Genomic DNA, 22,842 nt, shown 5'->3' on the forward strand with positions numbered 1-22,842 from the left:
AGGAACTGGCAGAGGACCGTGCCAAGTGGCGACGCCTTATTCACGAAGGTCAATCAAAGCATGACAATGACTGGTTTAAATTATTAAAAGAAAAACGCACTAGGCGTCATGAGCGGGCTTCAAACCCCGCCCATCTGAGGGCGCATACACTTGTCGGAAGTGCGGCCGAAGGATCCTATCTCGCATTGGTCTTTTCAGTCATGAAATCAAGTGCCTTCGCGATGCCGCTTAAACCATCTGTCAAAGATGCAGAGGCCTATATGATGATTATGATGATGTATTGTGTTTTATTGGCAATAAACTTTAAATAAAAAAATTAAAAATAAAACGAGTCGAGAAATTATGCATAGAGAAAATATGTATTTCAATATTAAATATTATATAAATATTAAGAGAAGTCCAGTAATTTCGTGATGATTTTTGGTACGATACCTATATAAAAACAGGTCAGAATATTTGAGATGATTTGATGATTACTAACGATATGCATACATATTTTAAAATCACTTGTGGGTCTTATTTGTTACATAACACGTGGCTACGTAGCAATTTTATAATTTAAAAAATACGACTTTCCGAATAACCTTGTATATGTACATATAATTATAATATAAACACAAGGGACATAACTTATTAGTTCCCAAGTCGATGGCGCTATTGATGGCCATTCGTTTTTTATTAATTCTTTCGGCTCGGATATTTGTTGATCAAGCCATAGAAAATATTTTATTTTTGACATCAGCACACATTCTAGACTATGACATTAACGTATGATCTCGTTAGATAAATATCATTTTTTAATTATAAAAGGTTTGTTTTTGTGACGATAAATAAACATTATTATTATTTAAAATTATATATTTACTATAATTTTATTTAACTTATTATATTATAACATAAAGTTTCACGAATTATTATTTATATACTTTTATATATTAAAATTACTATTGTTGTGATTTAACGATTAATTTAATAAGGATATAATAAAAAATATTCACGGATTTTAAGGTGAAAATTTAAATGTGTACCTAATGTTACCAACATGCATATTATATATTTTAATATAGATAGTATGCACATGGGCTATGTGATCAGATGAAATGAAATTTCAACTTAGATACAGGTTGCACTATGCACTAATTTGGAATCAATAGAATATTTTTTGCGTATCATTAATAATTAGCCTAGCACAAAACTGTAAGCCGAGATGGCCTAGTGGTAAGAACGCGTGAATCTTAACCGATGATCGTGGGTTCAAACCCGGGCAAGCACCACTGAATTTTCATGTGCTTAATTTGTGATTATAATTCATCTCGTGCTTGACGGTGAAGGAAAACATCGTAAGGAAACCTGCATGTGTCGAATTTCACTGAAATTCTGCCACATGTGTATTCCACCAACCCGCACTGGAGCAGCGTGGTGGAATAAGCTCCAAACCTTCTCCTCAAAAAGAGGAGAGGAGGCCTTTAGCTCAGCAGTGGGACATTCACGGGCTGTTACGGTTACGGTAGCACAAAACTATGTAATGTACCTAGTTTTATATTATAATTGTGTTTTAATTTTTTATTTTTTACTTATAATATAAAAATTATACTTTAATTTGTATTTGTATTTTATTACTACTACTAAGACTAATATTATAAACGCAAAAGTAACTTAACTTTATATTTGTTACCACCCAGTATAAGTAACTGAATCAACTGTAATAAAAATTTAACTAAAAGATAGCCCAAGACCTGAGATGAAATATAGGCATGATGTATATACGAAAAAAATAATTTTGCCATATATGTTGTTACCATATATGTATACATATATTACGTGTTGTTTTACCCAAAGTTACATATGACGTTAATATTTGCTATAAAACAATCGCTAACTTAAACATAGTTTATTTCTAACATAATAATTATTATCTGTAAAAAAATAAATTAACATTATTATAACGCAAAGTATTTTATGATGGTGCAAATTATGTTTAAATATTATAATTTACATTAGTAGTTATAACGACAAAACTTGTGATTACTGCTGCGTGATAGCTGAGGTATACTCACCTCAGAGACCATTTATGCAACGTTTATATTTATCTAAGAAGCATGTATGAAGAGGACAATCAATAGTGTTGTCTTTATTAAATAGTAAATCCGCAAAACAAATTTATTATTCGTAAGACAAAATGAATAGTTTTTAGAAACCGTGTCTTAAAGGAACACTTCGATTGGTATATATAATAATAATATTTGAATCCTTATGTTTTATCTTATTACAACAAATATATTTTACTCTAACATAAATATTTTTAGTTACATATCTAAGGTTAATTTTTAAATAATCAATGCGTTTGTTTGTATTTAGATTCGATAGATTATTTATCACCTTTAAAAATATTCTCCGTGTAATCATTTTAAAAATTTGTAAAAGTGCAGTTTCTATATTTATAATATTAACAAATCAATCTAAAAATGTCTTCGTTAACTTATCGATAACAATTCTTGTCCTCTCCGATATATACTGATCTATTTTTCCCAAGACTTTCACAAAATGTAACATTTTCTGAACACCTTTTTTAAACTTTTCCAATCTTTCTGCGCTCGATTGTTCTTCATATCTAAATGAAGGAAATGACATTGGAGATCCTATTTTAGGTGGTTTCAAAGTTCCATGGAAAGGTCTGAGTTTTGGTACATTAACTGTATTCAACGTTGGTGTCCTTAGTCTTGGAGGTCTTAATTTCGGGAATACTAGTTTAGGTATGAAGCCACTGGGTGGAGCAACGGCTACTGGGGCGAGGGAATCACTCAGGCCCTCCTGGTCAAGATCTGGTTCGACGACAAACTTCCCATCTTTAACCACTTGAGGAATTGCGTTGTGAATGAAATTGCAGAAGGAGTCAACGTCAAAATGTGAATTACTTCTAAATAACTCAGCTGACCTTGAATTCGAGTATTGTGCAGGGTCCTGGAATATTGGAAATACATATTATAGTTTAATTGAAACACTGAAAAAAATATACAAATATGGACAGATCACCAATGACAAATATAATCACTATAAACAAAGTGGTAATTTAATTCTGATTTAATATATAGAACACATATTTACTATTCATTATGAATTACAGCCAGTGTATTAAGCAAACATTGTAATTGCTCTTTATAATTGTAATAACTAATTAGTCTAGTCTTTTGCAAACAAACCAGCAGTTTTGTTGTATTATTTATTTAATTTAGGAAAGCAGATGAGCACCTGATGGTAAATAGTCATATACCAAGTCTTACCCCATCAAAGCTAATAATGATACCCCTCTCAACCAATTTAGGCTACGATAGCCATACCCATGGAAGAGTAGCCATCTGTGCAGGATGTATATTGTATAGGTGTGTACACAAGCACAAGTCACACTCTATTTTGTCTCATGACCCAATGCGACGGCAAAAGAGCTCTAGCGACCAACAGTTACATACTTTTTGATTAATGTTAAAAATAATTATTCAATAACTCTAATATTGGCCAGATACGAAGTATAAACTCTAGACCTCGTCGTCTACAATCTTTAAAGCTAGACTCTCGACCAACGAGACAATCACCGAAAACTAGTACTATTAGATACCTAGTAATTATGCATTGAAAAATGTATTTTCTAGTAAGAAAATATTCACACCTCGTCAGATCCACAGTCAATTGTCACTCGGAGAGGAGGAGGAGCGCACGTCATCAACTCTACCTGAAAGTCACTTGACGTTACTATCACACAAACATAATATTTAAAAGAACATTATTAATACAAATACTTAAATTAATTTTATCATTTCAGTTTATATGTATTCCACGATTATTTGCTTCATAATTTCGATTCACGTTTAAGAACCGGCACAGCGCAACTTTTCAATCAAAAATGATATAAATTTACTATAAACTTTGTAAAAACTTCAGACGACCCAATTCACAAAGTTCAGAACGAACGAAATATAGATCGAAAACCGACATTTTAATCACATTTGTTATCATCGCGCGAATCGAATCATCTGGCGAATTTCTAAATAATACTAACCATCGCTAATGCGACAATCGCCACGTACCGACACATGCTAGCCGTGTCAAGTTCGCGACATTTTTACTGTAACATCAAATGTTGAAAAATCACGTCCTCAACCCGAATCGCACCATCAGCGATTTTGGGTGGCCCTGTTCGTGTCAGCAAGGTTTTTATTTCATTATGTATCAGTGTAGTCACTTATCGTTATTACGTGAGACTATCCGATGTGATAGGAATGTGTGTATATAATTAAATTGTAAAATGCAATGGCTGGGCAGTATTTGTTACGCTGGTACATTAGTATTGCATCTTTTAATAAAACATTATTTTGAGAATGAATTTAAGAAGACACGCTACGTGGATATTACTAATACTAGCTGCTGTGAGCGTTGTACAGGTAGATATAACAACTTTTATAATAACTATAATATAATTCTTTTTTATGTATTTAATTTAATTCCAGTAAATCTGAAAATTAACGAATCTATTTCTAACTTAAAGTAGAATAAAAACCTTCTATTCGTATTTTTGATTAGAAAAGTGTTATGATAAAAATAATGTTTTAGTAACGATAATGTTGTTAGTATTTCACGTCTTTAAAAATTACCAAAAAGGCAGATAATTAGCTAACTAAAGACTGATATATATAGATATATATATATAATTACTTTTAATAATGTAACGTAATTTTAGACATCTGTCTCTTTATTAGATCTTCATGGCTATTAAACCGAAAACCGTTAAACGAAATAGAAAATGACGTTCCTAGCACGAATACCTAATTAAGATCATACAATGTGAGGTCTTATTTATGACTTGTTATTGTTTTACAGAGCAGCATATTGAAAAAGAAATCTCTCTTGAGTCCAATGAAGGAGACATGTTTCACTTGCAACCAGGAAGACAAGCCGTTCGCTTGGCCCCTCATATCACAATTTAACAAAATAAAGGAAGCTGTTGTACGCGCCGTCAACTCTCTTACAGATAAAATTAGTAAAGGAAAATTAACCTAGATATAATTACTTAATTATTTAATTGTAAGTTGTAAATCTATGGTAGTCTACTGTCAAATAGTAATTAGTACTGTGTTTTCTTGTGTTGTTTTAATGAGCCAATATAATTACAGTACTTAGACAAGTGATATAACAATTTAGTTCCCACAGCTGACGATATATGCATAGTTACCGCGTAAGTTATAGTAATGGTATTAAGTAAGTAGTCTTGTAAATTATTTTTTCACCCAACATTTGAACAAATTATCAATTATCATAATACGGGTGCTGTTACAATTTTCTACAGATACAGTGTCAAATGTTTTTATTTTAATATTTATTTAAAATATTGTTTAGAGTAACTGAGTTGATTTAATGAGGTCACTAGACAAGACAATAGGTTTTTACGCTGGCGTTGAATAATCGTACTAAAGATAAGCGTAATTAGCACGAGCCGTATGAAGGTGGTTTTCCACTGACGGATGCCCGCACCAACACACCAAGGGAATAGTATCGTCTGTGGATGCGCATGCAACTCCGTAACGTTGCATCTGATCTGCCGCCAGTCAGTAGCTTCAACGGCCTTGCTGGCCTGGCCTGCTTGGTTATTCGTGGTCATCAGCTTTACGTGAATAAGCCGCAGAATCAAGTACTACTGCGTGAAGGCAGCTTTACACATTTTTTTAAGCTGAACACAATGACATGAATGATGATGAAATTAAAGGGGGGTCTTTATTAACACAAGCAACATTATAACATATTTTAAAAAATACACAACCTACCTACCTTAATTTATAAATACCTTTGTAAATGATAAATAAGTATGTAAAACGATTTTGTATGTCACTAATAGCATTTATGATAATAAATATCTTGAGTATGCGGTGTATTCCGCGACATATAACGCTACTGGTCGATTATTCCCATCTTAAATATTTATACAAAATTTGTCATAGTATGAATTTTAATGTATTAATGTGTGATTTTTGTTTTTTAATATACGCGTTAGACGCGTTAATGTTATTTTTCGAATGATCGACCTATTTTAGAAAGACTTCGGTTATTATTATTGTTTAATGTTAAATTATATTATATATCGTATAATATATTTATTGCTTACAATTATTTCCTTTTATATTTAAATAATCTTTTTTTATTTTCAAAAAATATACACAGACGAATAAACGAGATACTTCGAATAATTCTATTAAAATAATATAAATATGAAAAACTAAGCAAAAGTAGAATTACGTAAATATTTTTTTTAGTTAAAGAACACGAATAATTCCTGGTCAATTATTTAATTTGTAGTCAGTGTCACTCGGGATCATATAAAGATTCTGATGATAATACACATCCAAATCTGTTCATGTATTTAAATAAAGTAATAATGAAATAAATAAACTGGTATACATATATGAACTCTGAAAACATTAGTCCCTTTTTTGGGCAGTCCTAATTATAAATAATTAATACCAAACCGAATACCAACATGTTAGATATATGAATAATCTCTAAATAAAATAATAAATAATATAATATGTATGTATATTTATTAATTCATCTTAAAGAAATCCTTCCTCGATCTATAGACTACTTTCCGACCCAGAATAATGAAAAAAGGTTCTATAAAATTTGTTGTTTTCTTTATATGATATAATCAATTAAAAACATATATCATTTTCGTTTAAAATGATACAACTTCAGGAAGTTTTTTTGTAAAGAAGCACTCTTATGGCACTACACAATATGTTTAAAAAATGTTGGCTCCATCGAAAGTCGGACTGACAACGCTCAGGCCGATGCCACCGTACCGAATAGGATGAGTAACTTGGCTCCCGGTAAATACATCAAGCAATAAACTTATATTTTTCTCTAAATTTTCGATACATTAATTTTGGAACAACAAAGCAGACACATATTAAGACATAATATATTAAAATGTACATAGTATGAGAAATGAAGATGTCCATTTTCTCGATATTATAAAAAAATATTTATTACCTATTAGATAATTTAGATCTGACTTTATACCTTCTCAAAAGCTCCCTTGACAGTTTTAACTAAATTTCGCAGCACAGATATCCTTAGGAATAATACCAAAGTCAACAATTTCATAAATTTAATAGAGATTATTCGCATATCTAACAATATAATAATGGTCAAAATGTGTGTGTGAGTTGTGTGTGTGTTGGCTTATTAATTTGCCCTTATTTACGTAGATCGACGTCATTATTTTCAAACGGGTAAAGGGTCACAGAAAGAAGCTAGCTATAATATAAATCATGAAGCCAGTTACGTTACATTTTTTTTATTTTATAATAAATTATTACAATAGTAGTTTTTTAAATCTAATAAATTGTGCTGTAGTCAATGATCCATCTCTCTTGAGTTTCAGAAGTTTTTCTAAAACATTTTTGTTTAACTTAGATTTAGTTAATGGTAACTTTAACAGCTTTAATTCTGAACCCAGAGCCTTTTGCAACTTGGTTTTTCCTATTATTGGGACACGAATAGGTTTCTTTAGCTTTGTCAAACCAGGTATTATAGGTGGTAGAAGTGGAGGTAATATTGGTAAAATAGGTAAGGGAAATTTAGGTATAAGTGGTGGCACCATAGGAGGAATTATTGGTAGAAGAGGTAATTTTGGTAACTTCGGTATCTTAGACAATTTCGGTAATAATGGTACTTTGGGTAATTTTATTATTTTGAGAGGTTTTATTTTTGTTTTTATTGGGGGACTTTTTAATGATAAAATAGGTGGTAATATTGGTGGAAACAGTTTTTGCGGTTTCATAATTCCCGGTCTTATATTGATTGTTATTGGCGAGTGGTGAGAAGTTTTCCTAATAAACAACGGACTCGAAGATCGTTTCAGGTCACCAGATATGAGACCTAGATTCAGGCAATTTGAAGTTTGTACCTGAAAATCAAACAATAATTTTTGAACAATATTGCACACAATTTGAAATCATATTTCACACATCACCACAGTTTCTGTAACCAGCCTAAATTTAACTAATTTTACTTTATTCTAATTATAATTGGTCGATTACCACCAATTAATAGTCTTAATTCCATAAAATATAAAAATCGGACATTTTACAGTTAAATTGTAATTTCTAATGAAAAATAATAAATTCACCAGTTATTGGTAAACTTAAACGAAAAAAAGCTGCTTGTTAACCTTAAATATTAAAAAAACTTAAAAAACATATAGTGCATATGTTTTATTAGAGTACATATTCCTCGGCTTATGAAAAAATAACGTGAATTCCCATTTTCATACTTTTAACTCTCATTGTACAGAGTTGTATAAAATTGTGGGAAAAATAAACACCACATTAATTATTATGTAATATATAAGAATAACATATAATGAATAAATTCCCTAAAAGAATAGATTTATTTTAATGAATAAGTCATATATTACACCAGTACAGTATTTAGTTTAATGGATTAAAAAATCATTTCCTCAAGCAGTTTACGAATTCACTTTCAAGAACGAGAGATGTTATTAAACATGATGAAATTATACCTAAAATATATATAAAGTATTCCATATTATTTTTTGTTCTAAATATATTTTCAATTATTTAGTGGTATATTTGCTTAATTATAGGTAAATAAACATTTTTATTAGTCTAAAAGAAAACAATCTGCAGAATTATATAATAAAAATAGAATTATTTGAAGGTACGTCATATTGTTTGCAGTAAATTAACTTTGATAATTTGTATATTTTATAATATACTTTTCTTTTCTTCTAAGAATATAAACTTGAAATTGTCTAGTTAAATAAAAGTTGAGGTTACTAAAATATAAAAGCAGTTTAATTAAATGAAGTCTCAATACTCACTAAAAATATCAAATAAGCAAGTCCAAAATATATATTTCTTAAAATTTTGTTTGTCGCCATTGTTTACATAAAATCGCTTCCACGTGCACTTTACCGCGGTTTTAGACGAACTGATTTTTTAGAGATACAATAGTCCTGTTATCTTAAGATTTGGATATGATTGATCACGTTATGCAACATTTAAATACCAATGATCAGTTGAGCACGCACTGTACTTGATACATTTCTCTGGAAACATATTGTTTTATGGACAAAGCTATATCACATTATTTTATTTTATTTTTAATCTTATAGATTGGCATATTGGCCATGTGAAAGATCACTACTGTGCCCGGAACACATCTAGTGTTCCGAACACTCGATGTGTCATCTAGCAATTTAATTTGCCTTTGGACGGCCAACTCTTAGACGTATGGTATATTTTGCGTCAAAAATAAGACTGCCTTAATTAACCTTCATACATATTGGTCACAAAAACAAGTTTTTATTGTCAATGACTGACTATGACACAAACAATTATCAGCGTTGAATTGAATAAAATCATCATCATTAGCTTACTTCGTGTTTTATGACACTAAGATTTGGCAAACTTATATAGTCAACTTTTAAACATTTTTTTTTATTTTATTTTTTTTCGCTGGAAAAAACCTGACCTTCTTGAGAATAAAATAAATATGTACCGTAGGAATTAATAATTTAGCAATTTCTAAAATTTAATCTAAAAAAAACATATAAATTTATTACATTTATTTAAAAATGAAACAATGACTTGAAGCTTCTACTTATTCAAATATACATAGCCTTCGGCAACTGGCATCGATATTTCAATGTTTTTCATTATTCACAACGAAATTTTCAAAAGAATTATGAAAGTTTAGCAATATCAAATATTACTAGCTTAGATTGTCCAATCGAACATTATATCAGTTAAGTTGTTACAAATTTATATAACATATCTTTTATCATGTTATGATCATATTGTTTCTAGTTTCGTCATTCAAAAACAATTGCAAAATAAAACCTTTAAAAAAGCTATCACGATGTAATATGACAAAATCTTTAATCAACACGTTCAATCTTATCAAACAGAAGTCGACTAATTGTGAGTTATCTCCAAACACCAATCACGTTTGATATATAAAATTACAAGATCAACTCCTTAAATAGCATAGAATTTAAAAATTTTAACACATTCATTCAAAGTTTGATTTTGTGAAGATCGAAAATGGGGGGGACTCAGTTGTTTTGGTCCTCCTTCTGTATAATGATACTCAGTTCGAATTTCGTGATAGCCTGCGATGAAAAAGGACTATGTTTGGTAACGTACCAACCAACATAGATTAATATAATATAATAATAATCATTATATATTTTTTATATTATTACATTTGTTAATCTGAAATCGATAAAATGAATATTTTAAAAACCACATATATATGGAGTAAAATTGCCTCAAACATCTAAAACATTTTCGAAGTGGATGAATATTTCGTAGCTTACATTCTTAATAAGAATTTCTTAAAAATAAAAGAGGTTCTATATTTATTATTATTTTTTTACAGTTAGAGGCTCTCAAAGAAATGAAAGACTGTAAAAAGACAGCTCTGGCTTCGTAAGTAAAAATATTTAAACAATTTTCCTTTAATTTTTGCTGCTGGTTTTTTTTTTAACCACATTAAAATTCATTTCAGGTTATTGAAACCGCTGCTGTCTAAGCTCGGTAAGTACACTAGAGTAGTGTACAAATTTAATCTAATATAATATTTGAGACATCAATATAAAAAATATTAATAATAATTAGTATATATATATAAATGTATAATATAATTATTTTTTATTGAACAGAAAAGAAAGAAAAACATTTCTGCAGTAAATGCGGTGCTAAAGAGCCTCCACCACCTCCGGCAACGATTGTTTTGATGCCAGCATCACCACCGTCGCCATGTCTGCCGCCACCGTGTCTCCCCCCACCACCAGCGCTACCTCCAGCTTTGCCTCCAATAATATTGGCTCCACCTCCGGCACCCTGTTTTCCGCCAGCGCCCTTATGTTTTCCTCCGCCACCCCCTGCCCCTATATTTCTTCCTGCACCAGCGCCAATATGTATTCCTGCACCAGCACCAAGCCCTTACCTTCTACAAGCACCAGCTCCAGCACCTTTTATTCTTCCAGCACCTGCACCCTTATGTCTTCCTCCCCCACCTCCGGCACCTCTATTTTTGCCTGCACCTCCCCCTGCACCTATAATGTTGCCAGCTTCTGTCCCTGCTCCCTTTATGCTGCCACCCCCTCCAGCTCCTCTTTATTGTTCTCCGCCACCTGCACCGGCACCAATCGTAATATCATTGGTACCTCCCGCACCACCTCCTCCTCCCCCGTGTGCCTTACCACAACCCGGACTACCTATGACTGCGTATATGGTCCCATCTCCTATTCCAATAACATTAGAACCAAAACCTCTAGAACATATGCCTCCATGTGGTTGCCATTATTGTTAAATTATTGTTTTCTGTTTTCTTATTTTTAAGCAAAGTATTTATTTATAATTTTAGGTGCGTTTCTAACAGCTTGCAATTCAGTAGAAAGTCAATTAGCCAAACATCATTACAGAAACATTTATCACCAACACGAGTTGTAAACAAAATTTGTTTTTATTTATGGATGCGCAGCTTTATGTAACTTGTATTAAATGTAATTACGAGAAATACTTTATCTTTTAATGTGTCACATTGAACACAATGCTACTTATCAACCCTATTATTTTGAAATGCATGACCTATAATTTGGAACGGCACAATACAAATGCATATGATTTATAATGTAAGATCCAATTTGATTCTTCCTTATACTCGAAATAATTTCTACAAGGTATTTTATAACGATTCCAAAATAAAAAAATAAATATCAACATTAACTAAAGTTTTGACCATTTACAAACATAAACGATGTACTATTTAAAATTATAATTAAAGTATTCGTATTTTCTTTGCGGTTTATATTATTAAATCAAAGAGAAAACCCGTGTTTAAAGGTTATAGCTGTGATATGAATAAATTATGGATGTACTGACATTATAAAAGCCACTTTGTCTGTTATTAAGGTAAAATTTACTAAGCATTTCCATGTGTATGCACTACAAATAACTATTGATAAATAACAAAGCTTATTATAATGCTTATCCAAGCAATTGCTGAATTATTCAAGTTTAAATTTATTGGTAGTTTGATAGTTTTAACATGCTGGCCGCCTATAGGTAAGTAATTATTTTATTTTATGTTAATTAAATGTTATTTAATGAAAATATTAATTATTTTTATTAAAATGATAGATTCGTTTAAATTCATTTATATTTTGTAAAATTAAGTTCATACAAAAAAAAATTGTCGTTGTCTTGTGATTTTGAAATTATTGATGTTAGTTAAATTTATGGGTAAATAATCATTAAATATGCTTTGTTGTACACCACAAATTTTATTTTTCATAAAATTGATTAAAACTAAAATAAATAGTTGTATAATATATCGGCCCGGTCAATTAGCTAATTAGCCATCTCTGTCAAAGAAGATAGTCTGAGAGAAATTTAAATAGATAATCGAGTAGGTCACTCACTAAAACTTATACACAGACATAAAAATAATCAAAATTAGAATAACTATAATACGATTTATTTCAACAGATCGAATAAAATTTGCTCGAGAACTCTTTAAACATGATCTAACTGCAAGTTTCTCATGCGGTCCAAAAACACTCGAAGAAGCTTACAAATCTCGTGTACAAGGAGTGCTGTATATACCATCTTCTGAGGATCAACTGCATAAGGTTTTATAAAAGGAACTTTTTGTCATAAATACCAATAGTTCTTTTTATTTAATTAAGAAAAACCAATAAAACTCATTGACATTGACAATTTTAATTATTTTTACATTCTTTTATTGCCATTTGAACACAACATTGTCCTGTCGTATCAATTTACTTAATAAATATAATTTATTAGCTAGCGAATATTATCTTTTATTTCCCCATATTAACCTTTTATCAATTTGCCTAAAACGGTGATCGATAACGATGTAATTATTTTATCAGAACGCCTAACCTAACCAAAACCTTTTTTAAATATCAAATATTTATTTTATAGGTGAAACCCAAATACTTCTCTAATTGGTACAAATGGGTTATAGTTGCTGAAACCGTACCAGATTTCATAAAAACCGTTCGATATGATGCTGATATACTTTTGCTAAAGCCATCAACGATCGAGACAATAAAAAAAGATGGTAAATATCGTGAATATATAATTAATGCATGTAAAATAATCTCCTCTGTAGGAAAAGATTTGAAACTTAGTCCAAAACGTTAGTCCAATGGGGACGGATACATATTTAGCAGATTTTCATCAGACACGAGTAGTTATCCTCAGAAAGTTTTCCTGCACTACCGAAGACGAGATGAAATCATAAACACAAAAAAATGGTTGTTGCCCATGGGCTTGAACCTGTAATCGGATATGTTTCGAATAGAATACGTACGATACAATTCGATACTCAGTTAACAGGTAAACACGTATAATTAAGTCATAATTATAACCCTATTTTATTCTAGTATCTAAAGTTCCTGCTAATACTGGAAATAAAGGCTTAGATATATCATTAGATGGGGATATATATTATATTGACGATGTTTATATTCATCCAAGAGATGGTATTTTTCTACATCCTTGGGGACGTTGGAATTTACTCAATGGTCTTCATATATTGCACGAAACAGAGAGAATCATAAGACGTCAAAACTTGAAAAAGTATCCTCTAAAAATTGCAACTCCAGTAATTAAAAATTTTACTTTTTTGGTTTAGTAGCTATTGATAAGCTTTAGTTTCATTTATAAAAAAATTGGAAGTAAAAGAAGAAAAAATGTTCGAACCCTGCAAATTTATATATTTTTTTTGTTATTGACGAATTCGATCATTGGGCGGAAGCTAGTTATTAGTTACATCCATGACAATTTATTTTTCCCGTAGAAACCAAAATACAAAGATATTATAACTAATTAAATTTTGCATCTTTCTTAACAATATTCTTATCGCTTTATATTACCTTGCGTATAGAATGTCATACGTTTTTGTTTACTATAGGTTTTCTTTTCCTAATAATCTTAAATCTGAAAACATTTTTATTATAATCTTTTTATTATTAATTTATATTTAATTATCTATTTTATTCATTTTTTTAATAAATAATAGCTAGGATCTTACTCAGTGGATAGTTATAATGGAACATTTCTGGAGTATTTAATGGATAATTCCATACGTGAACGAGACTCAGGAGTACGAAGTGGTTATACATCTTCAGCTTTAATTATTGAAATACTAAACGCTACGTAAGTAATTCTTAAATCTCTTCTTTAAGTAACGAATGTCAAACTAAAGATCTTTTGTTGAGCACATCTATCAATTGAGAATGTTGTTGCCTCAACCAAGTTCCGTAACACCAAATTAGTATCAAGTATTGTGTTACGGAACCACACCAACAAGAAAAGCTACAACTGAGGATTGGTTTCTATCCAGCGTCTAGCCACAAATATCTGCCAAAAACTCTTACTGTTCTTTTGTGCAGCTTACACTATCACGAGTAAAAAATGATACCTCCTAAAGAACCATGAGTCCATCTAGAATATTTTTGTTTTTATTTAGAAATTATTTACATAGATTCTACTTAAGCAATATATAATTCTGTATAAACAAATTGATTTTTTACTAGTGAAGTAATTTTTTTTAGGGAAATCATAGTTCCAACTATGCTTTGGAGCACAGAAGTTAATAACAGCAGTATGATGCTTGAACTAAAATACGGTAGTTCAGAGCTCGGTGGAGGTGTGCTACGAATGATGCCAGAGCGCTTCGCCAAATTGGATTATGTTATATCTATATGGCCTTTCCAGTAAATAATTTACTACATATTTATTAGAAACTAAAGCAGTTTTAAAAAAAACATTCTAGTAAATATGTAGTTTCATGCCATAGAAGTTTGAAGTGGTTGAAACTTTAAAGATGATAATCTCCTATTTCTTATAATTATAATTTCATAATTATTTTATTTTGATTACAAGAAAAATCCTTGAGTTATGTATTAAGAACGTCGGTTAATTTTTAACTGTTATAAAACATGTTTATGATTATAACTTCTGGATATGCTATTTTCCTATAAAATATACTATGCATATATCTGCATTCAAAATGTAAACAAAAAAAAACAGATTTTTTTTTAAATTAATTTTCAAATGACATTCTTTTATGTTTTAATTAGTGTGGGATTCACCTACCTAGCTGAACGAGAAAGTAGCAGCAATATGTTCTTGGAACCTTTTACACCGACTGTCTGGTGGTGTTGTCTGTGCCTCTTGATAATTCTGGCACTCGCTCAGCGTGTTACTGCAAAGACCGCCATGGAAAAAGAAGGAGCCTATGTAGCTACTTTAGCTACGTATCTACAACAAGGTGAATATGAGCAAGGAATCATTTAATTGCTTTTTTGATGATGAAAATCGTACAACCTGCCGATATTTACTATATTTTATTTAAATATGATAAGGTATTTTTGATTAAGGTTATCTGCTAAATTATCAAGGAAGTATCAACACTATAGCTCCGTAATACATTAGTTAAACATGTTTTATATTCATAAATCTATAACCGCAGAGAATGCCTTACATAAGTTTATGTTTGTTCTAGCTTTTCTAAGATCCTTACATCGTCACTGCCTCTTCTTTTGTCTCAATTCAGTAGAAATTAGAACTAATTCGAGTTTAAATTATTTTAGAATAGTCTGAACTTATATATACGATTCCATTGATTTATTTTATTAAGATTTGAAGTAAAACTATTTTCTAGTGCCAACTTTATTAATCTTTTGTTTGTGATTAAAAGTTTATTTATCTCTTCACGTGATTGCAGTTTGAAAATTATACACTTTTTGTTCGTAGACGCTAGTGCTGTACCAGAAGGAATATCTGGCAGGTGGACATTTCTGGTGCTGTCTATATCCGCAATGCTCATTCATGCTTACTACACTTCTGCAATTGTCTCCGCACTTATGAGTGCTGGCAGAAGTGGTCCAGATTCATTACGCACTTTGGGAGACTCCAAATATTCTATCGCATCAGAAGATTATGATTATATGCGATATTTAATGTTTGACGTACGTCAAATTTATTTTGATCTATGATTGCATCGAATTAATTGCATCAAAAGTATTCCGTATTCCCTTTAAATGCTAAATATTTTAACTATATAAAACGTATCATAATATATATAACTCCAAGTTGTTACTCAGTGGCTAAAATTAAAAAATAATACAAATAGGCGGCTGTATGGCAGTTATGTTTCTTTTTAATAGCGTTGATTTATTTTATACGTTTCGGTATGAAAATTTTCCTATCATAATACTTTTTAAACGGAAACAAAGCCCGTACAATTAAAGAATCTGTAATAGGTCTGTTAATGCCAATTTCATATGACCACATAATATATTACATACATTAGAAGATAATTGTTTAAAAAATTGATTGTTATTACAGGTTGAAACAAACCGTGAAGATTTGGAATATTTAAAGAAGAAGAAGTTAACATCTAAATTCTATCAGGACATTCATAAAGGCGTTCGTCTGATTCAAGAGGGTCAAATGGCATTTCACACCGAGTACAATCAACTTTATCCACACTTGAAAACGTTCACCGATGACCAACTCTGCAAGCTGCAATACGTTGACACGATTCCAGAAGTGCAGTGTTTTATTTTACAAATATATTTATTACATATTTACATTACAAAATGTTATATAACAAACCATCTCACACAGACAAGTGATATATATATGAGATATAAGTTTAATGCTGTTATGAATTTACAAGTTATTAACAATTACTTATTCAAATACGTTTTTAAAATATTTATTTTTTTATCTTTTAGATATTGACTTGGGTGACGACGACCAAACACGGCCAGTGGACCGATGTATTTCGTATAGCGGGTGCTTGGTTACATGAAACGGGGTTAGCAAGGCGTCTCATATCCCGTCTTCGCATTAAACCACCGCCGTGCCGCGCTTCACTACTCGCTGAAAGGGTGAACATAGATGATATTGCACCTGTATTAGTACTGACTTTAACTGGAGTAGCTGTCTCTATACTGTTACTGGGCATAGAGATATTATTTGAGAAGTGGATAAGACGTACGGTTGTATTTTCGTCAGTAGCTATTGTTGATTCATCAAGGAATTTCTTAGATTAGAATTGTACGCTTAAAACAATCGTATAGTTAACCTAAGATATATAATAAGACAAAAAAATAATATGATTCGATGTGCTTAAAGAATGCTGTTTAATTTAATATTATTTTAAATTTAGAATTTATTAAACTTTTTGTTTCGCTGCGGTATAGATATAATTTTAAAATGAACATTCTTTATTCAAATAAAAAAATAATAAAATTATTGTAGATTTTATTTTCTTATATATTTATTTCATAATGGTCGAAGTCCTATTACCTTATATGTGTTTTAACAGTTTTCATCACGCACGTATATCTTTAGGCTTTATCAAAAAAGCGTTATCGATCTACTAGTGTTTCAACCATCACGTTTAATGATTTATTATCGATTAAATTCTATTTAAATATCAGTGTGAAGTAATAATTGACACAATATTGTGTAAGTTATTGTTTAAACCAGTGATTCGGTTAAAAAATGCTGAAGCTGCTAATACCGTTATGTGTACTTTATATCGGATTGTGTTATGCAACACCGAGTTGTCATGAGTTACAAAAATCGCAGGTAAGAAAGATTTATTTTACGAAAAGTTGGAATTAACGGGAATCGACGTATCTTATGTCGTCCTATTTTATTTTATCATATTTTATTACCACGATAAAGAATGTTCCGTAATAATGACAATTTTAAATAATTTGTAATCTACATACCTACCTTTAAAATATTATTTAATGAAATAGCAAAATTAAAAAATAATATGGATTTATAAATAATCTTCTTACTCTTTTAATTATTTCAGTAATATAAACATGAATAAAGAAAAAAAAACTTTAAAATAAAATGATAACTTATTTCTTAAGCCTCATTAATTCATTTATCCTAAATCTTTAGAGATAGTCTATAATTGTCAAAAATATTTCATCCTATTCGGCATACAATACAAGAATATCAAAAACATTATGTGAAATATATCACAGGTATTAGATAATAAATAATATTATTTAATAGGATTTATAATATATGGTCTAAGGTCTTGTATAAGAAAGATACAATATATATAAAAAAAAATCTAGAAACTCATTTTTTTATTTCAGTTGGCATCTCTAAATGAACGAATCACTCAAATGCTTAGTTCACTTTACACATCACGTAAGTTCAAATTTGATTACTAAGCAAAATATAAGTTTATTTATAATATCCTAACATATGTAGCAATCCATGACGATTAATTAATTGTTTGTTAAGTAGTAGTTAATGAAAGCAATTTAAATTATACCTACTTATATTAGAAATATAAAATTTGTTGTATCAACATCATTAATTTGTGGCATTATTCTTTAACAACAAAGTTGCGTGACCAATACCCTTTCTAATTTTACTATAATATGTCACTTGAAGAATTAAAATAACGAATTCAAAAAATATGTAGTCTCCATACTTTTAACATAACTAATCAATTTATTGAAAAGCCACAGTTCCGAGTTTTCCAAAATGAATTTTATTGTAACAATCAAAAGCTTAAATAGGGTCAATGTTTTAAGTAATTACAAGTTTCCTTTAAAAATTAGTTTGCCGTTCACGACTGATTCTTTTAAAAGAATACAAAATAATTTATAATTAACACGGTTTTTTTTATAATTTTAGCGAAAGCGCAGTCATCAACGACCACATCAGAGACCGCATCAAACGCTACACCCACAGACGAATATCCGAGCACTCCATACGATGCCACTTATTATCCCTATCACCCAGCGTATACGGTGCCGGCGCCTCAAGTGATATACGTATCCCCACCTCAAGCGACTCCATATCCATTTTATCCACAACCTCCTAGGCCGAGCGTAGGTACAACACCACCAGCACCGAATCCTTATTATCATTTAGAATCAGCTGGACAGCCATTAGATCCTTACCGAGGAGTTGCTCCAATTGCACCGAAATCGCCGATAACACATTATTATGATCATTATCAATACCCGCCTTCTATGCAATATCCTCCACCTCCACCTCCACCTCCACCATACGCGCCAACTCCTTATCCATCAGCGTATCAATCATCGTATCCGTATTCCTGGGAGTACAGTACTCCCTATCCGGAATATCCTGTAGTACCACCATATTCACCTAAGCCCGTATATTCGGCTCCCGTTCCCGCGCCCCCACCATCATATCAGCCGCTTCCAGCATTTTTTCCCCCCACTTCTTATCTCCCACCACCGTATTATCCAAAGCAACTTGAAATGCAACCTCCCCCATATTATGCCTAATAAAAATAATTAAATATGATTTGAAATAGCGACAAATTTAATTAGCTAAAGTAAAATTAAGTAGAAAATATTATTTATTAATCTAATACGAATGTATTGTATGTTTTATCGAATAGTAAATGTAAATATACTTTAATTTTGTTAAATATATATTTACAAAAGTGTAAAGTATAATTTAATAAATACGATCTTATTTAAGTGACTTTTAATTACAAATACACATTTGTATTATATCAGACCCTACTTTATCTTTTTATGAAATAAGTAATTGGACGAGCAAATGCCACCTATTGGTAAATGGTCACCACTGTCCTTAGACATTAACTTCGTAAGAAATATTTGAAATTCCTTACAACGCCAATGCGTTACCGATCTTGGGAACTAAGATGTTATGTCCCTGGTGCCTGTAGATACACTGGCTCACTCACCCTGCGAATTGCTGATTGGCGGTAGAATATGTCATGAGTGGATGGTATCTACCCAGACGGGTTTGCACCAAGCCCTACCACCAACGGCCTTGACCACTAACTACCTTGGGGTAGCTTTATAAGTTTGCCACTAGATAAATGAGACAGTCATATTGATATGATATATTAAAATAGTATCTACCTAAAACATTTATCAGATAATGGATGGATTATAATCGTCATGCTAATTTAAAAAAAAAACAGCTTTTATAACCTTTTGTAAATTGGAGAGAACAAGCTTAATATCAAATAAATAGTACTTGCGCGACCGATCTTCGCTTGGCTCAGACATCTAACCAAAGACCATACCGAAAGTAAGCTTCGACTAGTACGCGACACTGCTGCCACATGAATTCGTACGGCGAAATCAAGCTATTTGCATTTGAATGTGACTGTCACTAATTTACGAAGTGAAACTTACAATGTATGTAGCTTAGCATCTTAGTTCTGCAATAACTTGATAGATGGCGTTAAATTAAAAAAATATTGACTAGATGAATGCCAGATGTGCTTTCACATTGTTATAGATAGGCCCACTAACTATTAACTTTTAGTCAAATATTAGAAGTTTTGAATAAGTTTGAGATGAATTTTTAAAAACCCTGATAGACCTATTTATTTATTTATACAACGATATAAGACTTACTCAATCAACTATATAGATATTTGAACTTAAAAAAGACGAACTTCCCTACAAACTTATTATATTATATTTGACTTAATAAATATTCAAAGAGAAATATTTAGATTTTATTGCAATGAAAACTTTATACAAGCTCAAATTAAACCTATATAAAAACCGAAAGTTTCTTAATTTTTTTTACCATACTTAGTATTATATTTCGTAATATTTACATAATTAATACACGTTTTATCACACCCTTCAATAACTGTTGCATTGTAATTGTTACATTTCATAAAAAATCGTTTCCTCACGTAATGATAAGTTTTATATAAAAATATGTTGTTTTTAGATCGAAGACCATAACTCCTCCAACATGGGACCTTTCTACTTAATTATTGCTTTATTAATACAGGTAAATATAAATAATGTACTATATTCTGGTTTCCTAAAACAACGGTCATTATTTTGTAAGAAAAAATTTAATCACGTGGATCTAGAAAACCATTTCACCCCTATTTTTATCATTCAGTAGAGGACTTTAATTACATTACATTGAATTGCATTATAATTTAAAATTATTTTCAGAACTCATGCACAGAAACAATAGCAGACAATGAGGATAATCAAATTGACTCAGTTAGTGAAAGTATATTAAAAGAATATGAACCAGCACCCAAAGATTGGATGGACATGTTCATAGGTTCCAGTAGTAACATCTTCCCAACATCATCCGCAACTCTAATGGCTCAAGCCACGCTTTCAGACAAATCTCCAGAGGAACAACTCGAAGAAATAAAAGATATAGCGGAACATATAACGAAAGCAATACAAAGTGAAATGGCCAATCTACTTTCCTATGCTGTTTCTATTACCAATAAAGAGGAGGTGGACAATAAATTAAGAAGAAAGAGATCTATTGAAACTCCCATGGATAGTACACAGTTAGTTATGCGACTCCTAAAACATATTAAATCTAACAATGAGTATCAAAATATTGCAATTGAAAAAATGATGACTGCACAGGAAATTGCTGATAAATACGGAATTGAGTTTAACCCTGATCCCGAAATACTGTCCGACCTTGCATTAGCTGCAAACGAACAAGCCGAAGAAATGTCAGAGATCCTTAAAGATGCATGTGATTTGAAAAATGTTACTAAGCGCCACGACACAGACTCTCTTCTTGACAAAAAAGTTAATTCTACACAAAATCTCGTCAACTCAGAACAAAAGAATACCACAAAAGTGCCAGACATTATGTCTTACAATGAACACGAAAATTCTGATACATTTTCGCATTACAATTACTATTACAATTATCCATATGAATCGCAAATACAAGCTCCTCCCACCCATCATCATCACAATGCACCAGTAAGTCCTCGACCAGACTTCTACGACTACATTTCTTTCAATCCAACTCAAGAGTACTCTTCATACTGTTCCATGGATCCAATGTCTTCAATATTCTATGTAGATGAACCAGTGTTATCTGAACCAGAATTAGTTGGTGAAGAATTTGAAGAGATTATTTCCTCTAAGGTCTATATCGACCATGATGAAGAGCCTGGAGTGTCCTCTGTCAATCACGTTATGACATATACAATTTCGGAGAAATCACATTTCAGGAAACCGCAAATAGAAAATCTGCCACAACAAATGCAATATTATTTCTTCCTTATGTAAGAAATTATGTTTTGTTTTAGTATAATATTATTTTAGTGTAAATAAATATAATTTTTAATTTTTCAACAAAATATATTTTGATTTATAAACCATCATTTGCTTATGTGTCTTAAAAATCAACCAAATTCATGAAGTACGATATCGAATAGGTACCAGAAGTACAAATTTCAAAATTTACGGAAGGATTTTAAGTTAAAAAAATCTAGACTGAAAAGTCCATAATTTTATACAAGTGAATAATACACTTACAACATACGATGTTACATGGGATATTTCTTTACGCGATCTATCCTGTTTGACTATTCTGTTTGTTACACATAAATGCACATTTGAAGCGGTAAACTCGGTTATTAAGGTATAATTCTTACTGTAGGCTTAATTACTAATTTAAAAAAAAAGCTTTACTTAAATGTTTTATAAAAAAATTATCATAAATAGTGCGAAGCCGGGACAGTTAGCTAGTAAAGAATATAAATAAATTATTTAATTAATTAATTATTGTTATGATGTCTAGTGATACAGGGCTTTTGACTGCATTTAACGTCTGCGTGGTGTGTCAAACCTATTAAAAATACGTTAATTATTATTATTTATAATAATTAATTGAATAGCAGCTGAATGTGTCAAGTCAAGATGATGATTGGTGA

The 22,842-nt window shown here is 30.8% G+C and overlaps 6 protein-coding genes across 6 annotated transcripts; 4 read left to right on the forward strand and 2 right to left on the reverse strand.

Annotated features, from left to right (window-relative positions):
• Positions 1–2,401: 2,401 nt before the first annotated feature.
• Positions 2,402–4,211, reverse strand: LOC126775302 (uncharacterized). The gene is made up of 3 exons (XM_050497136.1): positions 4,055–4,211; positions 3,665–3,727; positions 2,402–2,961 (listed from the first exon to the last, which is right to left on the reverse strand). Exons 1-3 carry the CDS (start codon positions 4,088–4,090, stop codon positions 2,455–2,457), a joined length of 606 nt encoding a protein of 201 aa, XP_050353093.1. The 5' UTR covers positions 4,091–4,211; the 3' UTR covers positions 2,402–2,454.
• Positions 4,212–7,360: 3,149 nt separating this feature from the next.
• Positions 7,361–9,028, reverse strand: LOC126775301 (uncharacterized). The gene is made up of 2 exons (XM_050497135.1): positions 8,891–9,028; positions 7,361–7,954 (listed from the first exon to the last, which is right to left on the reverse strand). The coding sequence occupies exons 1-2, from the start codon at positions 8,948–8,950 to the stop codon at positions 7,361–7,363; spliced, it is 654 nt and encodes a 217-aa protein (XP_050353092.1). The 5' UTR covers positions 8,951–9,028.
• Positions 9,029–10,069: 1,041 nt separating this feature from the next.
• LOC126775295 (uncharacterized) lies at positions 10,070–11,447 on the forward strand. The gene is made up of 4 exons (XM_050497126.1): positions 10,070–10,208; positions 10,453–10,502; positions 10,582–10,610; positions 10,736–11,447. Exons 1-4 carry the CDS (start codon positions 10,116–10,118, stop codon positions 11,386–11,388), a joined length of 825 nt encoding a protein of 274 aa, XP_050353083.1. The 5' UTR covers positions 10,070–10,115; the 3' UTR covers positions 11,389–11,447.
• Positions 11,448–12,061: 614 nt separating this feature from the next.
• On the forward strand, positions 12,062–17,173 carry LOC126775673 (ionotropic receptor 75a-like). Its single transcript, XM_050497736.1, has 10 exons — positions 12,062–12,143; positions 12,567–12,709; positions 13,026–13,164; positions 13,541–13,710; positions 14,128–14,264; positions 14,663–14,824; positions 15,191–15,381; positions 15,867–16,081; positions 16,461–16,664; positions 16,853–17,173. The coding sequence occupies exons 1-10, from the start codon at positions 12,062–12,064 to the stop codon at positions 17,171–17,173; spliced, it is 1,764 nt and encodes a 587-aa protein (XP_050353693.1).
• A 418-nt stretch (positions 17,174–17,591) lies between these two features.
• LOC126775298 (uncharacterized) lies at positions 17,592–19,420 on the forward strand. Its single transcript, XM_050497131.1, has 3 exons — positions 17,592–17,714; positions 18,245–18,299; positions 18,795–19,420. Exons 1-3 carry the CDS (start codon positions 17,628–17,630, stop codon positions 19,415–19,417), a joined length of 765 nt encoding a protein of 254 aa, XP_050353088.1. The 5' UTR covers positions 17,592–17,627; the 3' UTR covers positions 19,418–19,420.
• Positions 19,421–20,851: 1,431 nt separating this feature from the next.
• Positions 20,852–22,210, forward strand: LOC126775289 (uncharacterized). The gene is made up of 2 exons (XM_050497113.1): positions 20,852–20,921; positions 21,095–22,210. Exons 1-2 carry the CDS (start codon positions 20,883–20,885, stop codon positions 22,193–22,195), a joined length of 1,140 nt encoding a protein of 379 aa, XP_050353070.1. The 5' UTR covers positions 20,852–20,882; the 3' UTR covers positions 22,196–22,210.
• The last annotated feature ends 632 nt before the right edge of the window (positions 22,211–22,842 follow it).

This window comes from Nymphalis io, chromosome 18 (genome assembly GCF_905147045.1).
Source record: "Nymphalis io chromosome 18, ilAglIoxx1.1, whole genome shotgun sequence".
NCBI lineage: Eukaryota > Metazoa > Arthropoda > Insecta > Lepidoptera > Nymphalidae > Nymphalis > Nymphalis io.

What these genes read in the sequence shown, in the direction of transcription:
- LOC126775302 (XM_050497136.1), bottom strand. Translation starts at nt 4,090, where the DNA reads ATGTGTCGGTACGTGGCGATTGTCGCATTAGCGATG. An exon ending in CGATTGTCGCATTAGCGATG is followed by an intron (nt 3,728 to 4,054) that starts GTTAGTATTATT and finishes AGTGACTTTCAG; the next exon opens with GTAGAGTTGATGACGTGCGC. An exon ending in TTGACTGTGGATCTGACGAG is followed by an intron (nt 2,962 to 3,664) that starts GTGTGAATATTT and finishes CCAATATTCCAG; the next exon opens with GACCCTGCACAATACTCGAA.
- LOC126775301 (XM_050497135.1), bottom strand. Translation starts at nt 8,950, where the DNA reads ATGGCGACAAACAAAATTTTAAGAAATATATATTTTGGACTTGCTTAT. An exon ending in TTGCTTATTTGATATTTTTA is followed by an intron (nt 7,955 to 8,890) that starts GTGAGTATTGAG and finishes TTTGATTTTCAG; the next exon opens with GTACAAACTTCAAATTGCCT.
- LOC126775295 (XM_050497126.1), top strand. Translation starts at nt 10,116, where the DNA reads ATGGGGGGGACTCAGTTGTTTTGGTCCTCCTTCTGTATAATGATACTC. An exon ending in AAAAAGACAGCTCTGGCTTC is followed by an intron (nt 10,503 to 10,581) that starts GTAAGTAAAAAT and finishes AATTCATTTCAG; the next exon opens with GTTATTGAAACCGCTGCTGT. An exon ending in ACCGCTGCTGTCTAAGCTCG is followed by an intron (nt 10,611 to 10,735) that starts GTAAGTACACTA and finishes TTTATTGAACAG; the next exon opens with AAAAGAAAGAAAAACATTTC.
- LOC126775673 (XM_050497736.1), top strand. Translation starts at nt 12,062, where the DNA reads ATGCTTATCCAAGCAATTGCTGAATTATTCAAGTTTAAATTTATTGGT. An exon ending in AACATGCTGGCCGCCTATAG is followed by an intron (nt 12,144 to 12,566) that starts GTAAGTAATTAT and finishes TTATTTCAACAG; the next exon opens with ATCGAATAAAATTTGCTCGA. An exon ending in CTGAGGATCAACTGCATAAG is followed by an intron (nt 12,710 to 13,025) that starts GTTTTATAAAAG and finishes TTTATTTTATAG; the next exon opens with GTGAAACCCAAATACTTCTC.
- LOC126775298 (XM_050497131.1), top strand. Translation starts at nt 17,628, where the DNA reads ATGCTGAAGCTGCTAATACCGTTATGTGTACTTTATATCGGATTGTGT. An exon ending in ATGAGTTACAAAAATCGCAG is followed by an intron (nt 17,715 to 18,244) that starts GTAAGAAAGATT and finishes TTTTTATTTCAG; the next exon opens with TTGGCATCTCTAAATGAACG. An exon ending in TAGTTCACTTTACACATCAC is followed by an intron (nt 18,300 to 18,794) that starts GTAAGTTCAAAT and finishes TTATAATTTTAG; the next exon opens with CGAAAGCGCAGTCATCAACG.
- LOC126775289 (XM_050497113.1), top strand. Translation starts at nt 20,883, where the DNA reads ATGGGACCTTTCTACTTAATTATTGCTTTATTAATACAG. An exon ending in TTATTGCTTTATTAATACAG is followed by an intron (nt 20,922 to 21,094) that starts GTAAATATAAAT and finishes AATTATTTTCAG; the next exon opens with AACTCATGCACAGAAACAAT.